Source organism: Puccinia triticina, chromosome 17A (assembly GCF_026914185.1).
Source record: "Puccinia triticina chromosome 17A, complete sequence".
NCBI classification, from domain to species: Eukaryota; Fungi; Basidiomycota; class Pucciniomycetes; order Pucciniales; family Pucciniaceae; genus Puccinia; species Puccinia triticina.
The window spans coordinates 2271451-2282918 of record NC_070574.1 but is presented as its reverse complement, the minus strand read 5'-3'; the positions used below and the strand labels follow the sequence as shown (position 1 = coordinate 2282918).

General features: G+C 45.8%; 1 protein-coding gene across 1 annotated transcript; it reads right to left on the bottom strand.

Moving 5' to 3' along the window:
- Window positions 1–8031: 8031 nt before the first annotated feature.
- Window positions 8032–9765, bottom strand: PtA15_17A190 (uncharacterized protein; the record flags this gene model as incomplete). Its single annotated transcript, XM_053164280.1, has 2 exons — window positions 8032–9360; window positions 9427–9765. The coding sequence occupies 2 exons, from the start codon at window positions 9763–9765 to the stop codon at window positions 8032–8034; spliced, it is 1668 nt and encodes a 555-aa protein (XP_053028263.1).
- Between the last annotated feature and the right edge of the window lie 1703 nt (window positions 9766–11468).

Below are 11468 nucleotides of genomic sequence, written 5' to 3'. Positions count from 1 at the left end.
ACCTCAGTCGATATTGCGAAGACTGGAAAAAGTACATCCTACCAACAAAACCTGGGAAGTTCCATAGTTTCACGGGAGCTCTAAAACCGTTGGGAATAGTGAAAGTACAGATCTGTTTTGATTCCTTTAAATTCATTATCCGTTTTGTAGTAATGGAGAATATGCCTGTCCGCTACTTTGTTATGGGCAACGACTATCTTTCTTACTACAACATATCCCTCCTGAATGATTCTGGAAGGAAATTTTCCGTTAAAGGAAAAATATTCGAGTTTGAAGCATCAATAAACTCCATATTATCAATAATAGCAGGAAGAGATAGTTTCAAACAAGAAGTCATTGAAACATCGAAGATAGGTCCTGATTTAGAGGACAAACATAAAAATCAACTCATGACTACCCTTCAGAGTAACCGCAAAGCCTTTGCTACTGCAGAAGAACCCTTTGGGGCTATCAGAGGTCACATGAGGTAAAAATCACACTAACAATAGATAGGCCATATCCTCCAGCGCTGCGCAAAGCACCTTACCCAGCAAGCCCTAGAAGCAAGGCTGCTTTAGAAGAACACATAGCGCTGCTTATTAAAATGGGCATCATCCGCAAGGTAGGTGCGAATGAAAACGTAGATATTACAACTCCATTTATTACAGCTTGGCATAACGGCAAGTCTAGGCTAGTAGGCGATTTCCGTGCGCTTAACAGCTATACAACCCCGGACAGATATCCAATGCCGAAAATTATGGAATTACTAACACGCCTCCATAAAGCAAAATATATAACATGTATGGACGTGCTCAAGGGTTTCCACCAAAATGTGGTGGACCCAGATAGCAGGAAAGTTTTACGCATCATCTGCCACTTAGGAATCCATGAATATCTCCGCATGCCGTTTGGGATAAAAAATGTGCCGTCTCATTTTCAAATAATGATGGATACAGAGTTTCACGAAGAACTTAGCCAATTATGGCTTATAATTAGGGGCAGGCTAAATCCACACCAAAAAATTACTTCATCCACTCCAAAAATGGAGTGAACAGTAGTCCACTCCAACTTTCATTGGAGTGAACCATAGTCTACTCCAAATTTTGTTGGAGTGAACAAAATTACACTCCAAAAAAGCCTGTTTTTTGGAGTGCAACCATGATGCACTCCAAAAATTTTAGAGTAAACCCAATTCCACTCCAAAAATATTTTTTCCAAGCAACATTTTTTTCATCTTTTTTTTTGGAGTGCACAGATGTTCATTCCAAATTTATTGGAGTGGATTAAGGTTTCTCGAATTTAAAAAAATGCAATTTTAAATCTGTAAGCATGTAACTTTGAAAAATGTATATTCCAAGTTCTTGGGGTGGAGTACCAGGAAAACTTTAGGGCAGTAGTAGGCACATGAACCAACCAAATTTAATCCCCTTGAATTTATTTCTGGTTCAGGTTTTAGTCATTGTAGAAACTGAAAACATTTTACATACATAATTTTTGATGTATTTTAAATACACATATGATGCTGACATAAGGTTTCTTTCCTCTTTGAGAACCCTGACTTATTTTACTGCAATACTGTTGAAAACCACTCCAATAAATTTGGAGTGAAAATCTGTGCACTCCAAAAAACTGAATCATTTTACCTTGGAGAAATATTTTTGGAGTGGAATTGGGTTTACTCCAAAATTTTTGGAGTGCATCATGGGTACACTCCAAAAAACAGGCTTTTTTGGAGTGGAAATTTGTTCACTCCAACAAAATTTGGAGTACACTATGGTTCACTCCAATGAAAGTTGGAGTGGACTACTGTTCACTCCATTTTTGGAGTGGATGTAGTAATTTTTTGGTGTGGATTTAGCCTGCCCCTTTTTTTTTAAATTTGAGAAGCCTTAATCCACTCCAATAAATTTGGAGTAAACATCTGTGCACTCCAAAAAAAAAAATCTCCCTTGAAAAAATATTTTTGGAGTGGAATTGGGTTCACTCCAAAATTTTTGGAGTGCATCATGGGTACACTCCAAAAAACAGGCTTTTTTGGAGTGTAATTTTGTTCACTCCAACAAAATTTGGAGTAGACTATGGTTCACTCCAATGAAAATTGGAGTGGACTACTGTTCACTCCATTTTTGGAGTGGATGAAGTAATTTTTTGGTGTGGATTTAGCCTGCCCCTTTTTTGGTGTTCAAAGTTGGCTTGCATAATTTTATGCATGCATAATTCATAAAAACATAAAAATATTTTGCTGAGGAAATTTTGTATTACAAAATCAGACAGTCATATCCCCTGCAAAGATGATTTTATGATTTTATGATTTACGCATGCATAAAATTATGCAAACCAACTTTGAACACCATAAATATACATTGATGATATAATTATGGTGTTCAAAGTTGGTTTGCATAATTTTATGCATGCATAAATCATGAAATCATAAAAATATTTTGGTGAGGAAATTTTGTATTACATAATCAGACAGTCATATCCCCTGCAAAAAAGATTTTATGATTTTATGATTTATGCATGCATAAAATTATGCAAACCAACTTTGAACACCATAAATCATTTTTACTGAAACATGGGAAGATCACCTAGACAAACTCGAAATTGTACTACGAAAATAAAATGAATATGAAGATTTCCTTGTCTAAATGCTCATTTGGATTCCAGGAGCTAAAAGCGTTGGGCCATGTAGTCAATGGCCTTTCATTGGGAATTGATCAACACTGCGTAGCGGCAGTCTTGTTAAAACCAATACCATCCAACACAAAAGAGCTCCAATCCTTCTTAGGGTTCGCCGGTTATTACAGGTTGCATGTGAAAAAATTTAGCCTTATTGCCGGATGCTTGTACAAGTTATGCAGCCCGGCAGTAGGGTTTGAAATGACAAAAGAACAAGTTGAAGCTTATGAAGACCTAAAAGAAGCTTTGACCACTGCACCGTTACTTTTCCACCCGGATCCTAATAAACCTTTTAAGCTGTATGTTGACGCGTGTATGGAGGGCCTAGGAGCCGCACTGCATCAAATACAGATTATCAATGATAAACCTGTCAAAGGACCCATCTGCTTCATATCAAGGCAACTTAAAAATTCAGAAAAACGCTACGGAGCGTCACAGCTAGAGTGTCTATGCCTAGTGTGGGCTTTGGAAAAGCTCTATTACTATCTAGATGGCTGCGTTTTTGAGGTTATTACAGATTGTATTGCTCTTAAATCTCTGCTAAACATGACAATGCCTAGCCGACACATGTTACGCTGGCAGATATCCATCCAAATGTGGAGGGGATCAATGACAATTACGCACCGGGACGGAATAATCCACAAAAACGCCGACGGACTATCCAGATGGGCACTGCCTAACGATGAATCTAATCCGGCATCGGATCTGGAAGAAACCAAAAGAGAAGTACGTATCATGGCCATCTCCGTTAGCGGCTTAGCAAGCAAGTTTTGGGATTCAGTAGAAAAAAGCTATCAGTCTGAAAAGAACACCTTATGCCTTATTGGCTTACTTCAATCTAAAACACCGAGACCTGACCTTAGCGCGCAGCTTGACGAACCGTGGAAATCACGCTTTATATCAGGACGTTTTGTGCTACTCGATGGACTCCTTTATCATAGATCTGAGAACCACTGCGCGCTGGTCCTCTGCGCTGCAGAACATATAGAAATGATATTGCACGAGTGTCATGACAATATAGGAGCAGGCCACTTCTTGAAAGAAAGGACAATAGAACGAATAAGAGCTCTAGCTTGGTGGCCAACTTGGAAAAAAGATGTTGAACAATAATGCGACACTTGTGACAGGTGTCAAAAGGCAAATAGATCCACGGGGAAGAAATTTGGTCTCCTGCAAAGAATAGAGGAACCTAAAGACCGTTGGGAGGTGATTAATATGGATTTTGTTACCGCCCTCCCGGCAGCAGGTAAAGAAAGCTTCAACGCAGTTTTAGTAGTGGTAGACCGCTTTTCCAGACGTGCTAAGTTTATTCCATGTCATAAAGATAACACGGCTATGGAGGTAGCATTAATATTCTGGAACTCTATTGTTAGCGACGTTGGGTGCCCGCAAGTCATTATTAGTGACCGCAATCCAAAGTTCACTTCCGAGTTCTGGAAGAACCTTTTCAATATTCTGGGGACTAAGCTAGCATTTTCCACAGCATATCATCCCCAGACCGACGGACTGGCGGAGAGGATGATACAAACGCTCAAAGACATGATTCGGCGCTATTGTGCGTATGGACTTCAATTTAAGGACGCAGAAGGGTATACTCACAATTGGGTGTCATTATTACCCGCTCTAGAATACGCGTACAATTCTAGTAAGCATTCTACAACGGGTATCAGCCCTTTCGAGCTGGAAAGAGGTTGGACCCCTAGAATGCCCAAGGACATGCTGCTGAGTCACACGGTGCAAGTCCACCCGTCGGCAGCTTGCTTCCAAGAAATGATGATTAAGGCGGAAGCAAAAGCCAGTCAGTCGGTAGCCGACGCGGTGGAATACAATAAAGAACGTTGGGATAAAACTCATAGAGATCATGACCTAAAAATAGGGGACCTTGTACTAGTCTCCACTGTTAACTTTAACAATTTAGGTGGGCCGAGGAAACTTAGAGACGCGTTTGTAGGACCTTTTATAGTAAAAGGCTTTCATGGGCATAATGCAGTCGAAGTGCTACTGACGGAAGGGTTTGACTTGAAACATCCCACCTTTCCTATCAGTCTCGTTAAAAAATACAAGAAGCCGGTAACTTCTTCACCTGCAGAGCATCAGGCATCGACCCCGCCCTTTGTCAACAACGAACCAGAAGGAACACCTAGCAAAATTCTTGACGAAAAGCTGACTAGAATTCTAGGCGTAGACTGCCGACTTTACCTAACTAGGTTTAAAAACCAGACGGCCGACACAGACAAATGGCTGCCTCAAGATAAAATCCAAGGTGCAGACGTTCTACTTAGAAAATACAGAGCAAGCAAAAGATCTTCAAACGGCTCGGGTATTAGAGCCATCCTTTTTAGTGGGGGCGAATGTCAGCCTCGAGCGCATGAGACTACAGCACTCATGCGCCATAAGGCGACCATAGAGCGCCTAGCGCAGCAAGGAAAGACCTCTCCGAGCCAGGAAGAGCGCGCATTGAAGCGCAACTTGGATTCTAACTCTATTGAGACTAGCAGCTCTCAATAGAGAATGGTCATTCCCCTTACAAAACCTTTCTTATCTCCTAGGGATAAATGAAAAGGTCTAAGCGCTCAGAAGCGCGCATAAACCACTTAAAAGCCAAAGGACCTCAAAGCAAAGAGATCCTTAGATTAGATTTACCGAGAGAAAAGATTAGGATTAATTAGTCTCATCCCTACCAAGCCCAAGCTATTACGACACTAGGTCGTGATTGGGGCTTTATATTCCTTTCCTCTTTCTGTCTTCCCCTCCTTTTCCTCTCTCTTCTTCATCATTGTACTCCTTTTCCTAAATCCTTCTACTCAATTTCACTTTTGTACTTCATATATGTCTACCTCGAGCTCCATTCTATTTCTCTTAACTATCTTCTGAAGTCCTTGTTTGCTCGAGTTTTGTATTCAGTGGTAGTCACAGAAGAGACTAACCCTGACAAAAGTTGAGGTGCTCAGGGTGCAAACCATGAGGACCCAGGTCTTGTGCAGCTGGGTCGGATACTGAAAGGGTGTGAGGGAAGCTGTTTGTCCCCCCAGGGGATCTGTTTTCGTCCCACCCCCTCCCTGGAGCCCACTAATCACTTGATTAGGGCCTCCTTGATTACATTTTTGACCAACCTTTTTTTGCCTGTTGCTCTGGCACGGGCTGGAGGGTCAATCCGAGGTGCCCTCCGGGGTGTTTGGGGATTAATTTAAACTTTTATGGGATTTTTGCTAATGAGCAGAGGCAAAAACTTTGATCTTGCCTTCTGTGTTTCTGTGATTTTGATAAACTTGGATGATTGCAGCTCAACCAGACGAGTTGAGGATGAGAAAAAATAGTAGAAAGAAGGGGACAGCTTGAGCCATCCCAGAAATGTAAATTGGAGAAAAAAAGGTTCAGAAGCAAAGACAGCATATTGATTTTAAAAAAGTCTCTGCCAAAAGTGCTAATTCTCTACTGCCGCGGGGTTGACATAGCCCGCAAGTCCCTCCTTCAGAGGTTGCTTTGCTCCCCTGAGGAGGGAATTAGCTAAGTTAGGATTAACAGGGATGCACATATCCAATGCTTATATGTTGGCATTGGGCCTCACTCACATGCCATGGAATGGATACCATTAGCAACGGTGTGCCGCTAGGCTACACTACGCTACAGGGCCACTTAGCGTTAGCGTAGCAGCAAAAAGTGCCCGCCCATTTTGAGTAGCGTCAGCGTGCTGTTAGCGCCGCTATGCTGCGCTACGTTTCAGCGGCACTAACAGCGCGCCAATTGTTTGTTAGTGTTAGCGCGCCGCTACAGTCACTACGCTGCGCTACAGCGCTTTTAGCGGAAAAAAAGGCCTTTTTTCAGCTAAAAGCACTGTGGCGCACTGTAGCACGCGCTCTTTTGCGCCCTGCTTGTGTAGCGTTAGCGCAATTGCGCGCATCTGCGCTCATGCTACGCTAACAGCTAAATTAGCTGCGCACCCTTTGCGCGTAGCGTTAGCGCAGAGAAGGCGCAATTCCGCTAACGCTATGCTAAAATTTAGTGGAATTCCGCTACGCTACGCCACGCTAACACTACGGTTAGCGTAGCTGGCCCACCATTGCCATTAATAGCCCAAAATATGACAAAAAGAAATATTGTGTTTTGAAGAGAGGTTGGATATTGTCTCAATTTTTCTGGTTTTGTTGACCAAGGTCAACTCCATACTTTTCATATGTATCCCTTCCATGAGGTGCATCTTGACAGATGTCAGATGAGGCCCAAGGCCAAATCCACCCCCAAAGCCAATACCCTCCAGTAGGGGGTCTAGAAGTTGGGTTAGAGAAAATCCAAGCTCATATTTGGAACCAGAGCACATTCTTGACCCCATCATCCACTGCCCATGACCATTGGCCGTTGCCCTCTGCTACCATGGGACGGGCAGGGAGGGGCCAATCAAGCGCTGGGTTGTTACACAAAGATATCCCGGGCGGAAGTCTATCTCAAGGTTTGGTTTAAAGTTGGGTGTGGTTTCTAAAGTTTGGTGTGAATTTTAAATTAAAGTTAAGTACATAATGAAACCAGAAAATTTGAGAAAAAATCCAAGCATTATCCAAAACACAATATGTCCATAAAGCCAAGACGCTAGACTACTTGCCAAAGTTCATGGCATGTTAATTGGCTTGATGGTTTGGCAGTTACAAGTGTCTGAGTTGCAAAAAGGCAAAAAAAGCCACAGCTCTCAGGCCACGGCTGGTACTTGACTCACAAGCTTTCAGAGGCTCGCTTCGCGAGGCGCCTTTGGCGCGCCGGGTCCCCCGGCCCCTGAAACAAGGGGATTGTGCTGAGCTAGCTCAGAGCCATGGTGGCTGTTTTGTTGGGCCAGAGGTACCATCAGACCAACACCAAAATGGCCGGATTGTTGCTCTGACAGCATAACAATGGCCGCTTTGTTGGTTCATTTGTCCATTTTGTTGTGCTGGCATTTCACAAAAAAAAACATAAATTTGGCCGTTTTTGTTGGTCCAGCGCCTCCATAGTTCCAGCGTGTGGTGGTGGAATTCTTGATGACGCAGATTTCAAAACAACCTCTTTAACCAAGATTTTTGAACCATTGATCATCTCAACAGAAAAAAATGGAGAACGGTAATAGGCAGCAAACACGCGGACAAAAATTGGTTTTTTGGAGTCAACACGTGTATGCAGTTTTTAAGACCGATTCGATATTAAGTGTAGCGCTCTGGTTGCTTCTCAGGGCACGTTCTGGTACATTTGTTTATAAGGTATAATTTATTTACAAAACCAACTGTCCATGTGAAACCCTAAGATAGTAAGAGATGAAGAAATACGAATTATTTACAACAAAACAATACAATCATTTTTTGTCTTGTTTATGTGAACAACATGTATAGGACAGAGAAGAAAGGATAGATTTTATTGAAGCCCAGCGCCGATTCGACCAGCTCCTGCGATTTGACCGGCGCCGGCGAGATGAGTGTTGGCCCCTGCACCGATCTGACCGGCTCCATTGAGTTGAGCTGCACCGCCTATTTGTCCAGCGCCGTTAATCTGTCCACCGAGCTGTCCACCGCCAATAGCATGGGCTCCGGCATCGAGTTGGCCGGATCCGCCGAGCTGACCACGGCCGATTGCTGCGCCTCCTAGTCCGACTTGTCCGTTCCCGATAGCATGGGCTCCGGCATCGAGTTGGCCGGATCCGCCGAGCTGACCACGGCCGATGGCTGCGCCTCCTAGTCCGACCTGTCCGTTTCCAATGACATGGGCTCCGGCATCGAGTTGGCCAGATCCACCGAGTTGACCACGGCCGATTGCTGCGCCTCCTAGTCCGACTTGTCCGTTCCCGATAGCATTGGCTCCGGCATCGAATTGGCCGGATCCACCGAGTTGACCACGGCCGATTGCTGCGCCTCCTAGTCCGACCTGTCCGTTCCCAATAGCATGGGCTCCGGCTTCGAGCTGGGCAGATCCACCGAGTTGACCACGGCCGATTGCTGCGCCTCCTAGTCCGACCTGTCCGTTTCCGATAGCATTGGCTCCGGCATCAAGTTGGGCAGATCCACCGAGTTGACCACGGCCGATTGCTGCGCCTCCTAGTCCGACTTGTCCGTTCCCGATAGCATTGGCTCCGGCATCGAATTGGCCGGATCCACCGAGTTGACCACGGCCGATTGCTGCGCCTCCTAGTCCGACTTGTCCGTTTCCGATAGCATTGGCTCCGGCATCAAGTTGGCCGGATCCACCAAGTTGATCACGGCCGATTGCTGCGCCTCCAAGTCCGACTTGTCCGTTCCCAATAGCATTGGCTCCGGCGCCGATTTGACCACGGCCGATGGCTTGGCCTCCAAGTCCTACTTGGCCACCACCGATCGCATGGGCGCCGGCATTGAATTGGCCGGCACCCCCAGCTTGGCCACGGCCGATGGCTTGGCCTCCTAGTCCGAATTGACCCCCACCGTTAGCACGAGCTCCGCCGTCGAATTGACCATTTCCATTGAGCAAGGCTCCTCCACCGATCTGACCTGCTCCATTGAGTTGACCAGCTCCGTTGAATTGGCCTCCTCCTGCAACATGCCCACCTCCACCAATGTGTGCCCGTGAAATTGCGCCGAGTTCACCGTCTGCGTCAAGATCAGCCGCTCCTCCGGCGTGGAACCTTCCGCTCTGGTGTTGTCCTACCCGTGCGACAGTGCCCGGACCAAATTGAGGGCCTCCGAAGTCTCCAAAGGCCGAACCGGGATAACCCTACAAGAGGAAACGGGTATCAATATATGGAAGATTGAGGGTCAAAAGAAGTGAAAGGTAACTAACAGCTGAAGGCAAATCACCGTAAATGGTGCGGCTTCTGTAACCGTAGCCTTGGCCGGCTAACGGGGCTCCGTAATCCGGACCCCAGGCAGGGTAGGGTTGGTATCCAGATGGGAAGTCGGAATCGTAGCCGTAGTCGGGCTGTAACTGTCTGAAGTATGCCTGTTGCTGGCCGTAATATGGCTGCTGCTCGGCGTAGTAAGAGCGTTGAACTGGCTGCGCGATGATTGGGTAGTTGCCCGAGTATGAGCGGGAGATGTATCCTTGGGAGAAGCCGTTCGGAAGCGCGTTGGTAGCGGAGGCTAATAGGAGGACAATCGAGAGGGTGGCGCTGGACAACATCTTGGATTATATTTGAGGCTGGATAAGTAGAGCTTGTTGGGTATTTGTGTTGGGGATGCGAAGCGGGATTGTAAATGTGATTGATAGACGAATGTCTAGTGGTTTGAACACGGCGTACAATGAATGTAAAATGAAAGAGTATTTATATATATGGCAGTGTGGATGATGGGATGAAGAGGCAATTTTTGGCTCCAGAGCCCCCGTATTTATAGCCCTTCGAGCAGTAACCCATCCCCCCAGAAGTCATTTCGGTCGCAACTTGAGATGAGATATGTGTGGCCAGTCCAGCCCTCCTTTTTTATTGATGCCCGGCCCAGCTATTCGGCTGTAGTCTGTGCCCTCCTGGTCGCCGATCTTACAGACTGATCGGTGCTCTTCTAGCTGGTTATTGATGATAGTGTTATTTAAACCTGCCACGACTCATAGTGCCAGATTAGACAGAACTTTGGCCAGCGTTCTATCCTGCGACCAATCGAGGCCCAAACCAACCAGAGGCGCTGCTTGCATTTTGAACGCGGGATGTGTGTTGAGTTTCTCACATTATCAAGTTCCTCTCCGGTAGGAGCTGGTGGCCTGTGCGGCACTGGCACAGTAATCCTTCCTTCCCTCTTACCGGGACTGCCTTGTGAATAAAGTCAATTTGTCACTGAAGCGATGTATGAGCCAGTAGTTGGCTGGTAGCACTTTTTTACCATTCTCACCCTCACTTAAACAGGGCCGTTCAACCTCTGACCTTGGCCATCTTGAAAAGCTTGGTCGGTAACTTTAACTCCTCAGCTTGAATAGTTTGGGCTGGACATATTTTTGGAATTAAAATAAAATCGACAAGGCCTCGGAAACCTTACCGCAGGGAGCTTGAAGATGATGATCTTGCGTCGAGTGCGATGAGACGTCACAGCCGTGTCGTTGAGGAACTCAGCTAAGTCCCTCACGCGAAACGACTCCGCAGGGGTGCGAGAACCCTCATTTCCGAAGGAGAGGCTGATTAGTCAAGCGCGGCGGCAGGATCCTTTGGCGCCGCGGGGATCCTTAAAGTTATGAACAAGGAGGCTGGTCGTTTAAGATTGGTCAATTTATGTGTGGATGTACGTACCGAAGCACCATATATACCAAATATCCACGTTGTAGCAAGGGCTGGCTCCAGTAAGCAAGGTACCGAAGCCGGTTGGTATGCCCAGCCTTTTTATAGTGCTCGGTGCTCGGTACATCCAGGCTACCGGTCGCGCATGGTTGGCTTCCGCCGGTCGCGCATGGTGAATCATTTCACTCCGTCTTGAGCAAAGCCCTTCACAGTTAGTTTCGCCACCCTATTTAAACAGGTCAACTAATCCCTACTTCTCCATCACGGTTCCTTCCCCCACAACTCCCATAGTCATCGAGTTAGCATATAAAGCACATTTTGTCATTGTACACATACCCAATTATTGACTCATCTCGCAATTGTGTGTTTTAAGTCGTCTCATACAATTCACCAGGAAAAAAAAGTAGTCAGTTGATGACAACTGACATAACACAGCTCTGGTTTCAGCTACCAAGCTACTCCATCTGCTAGTGCAGGGCTGGCTGGCACACAGCTCAGTGCCCATTTTGGCACAGCTGAAGCCTCTAGAATTTTCACAGGCTGCTCCTCAGCTTTGTCCCAGGCACAGCTCCTGCTTAGCCTTGGCCCAGCTGCTGCTTAGCCTTGGCCCAGCTGCTGCTTA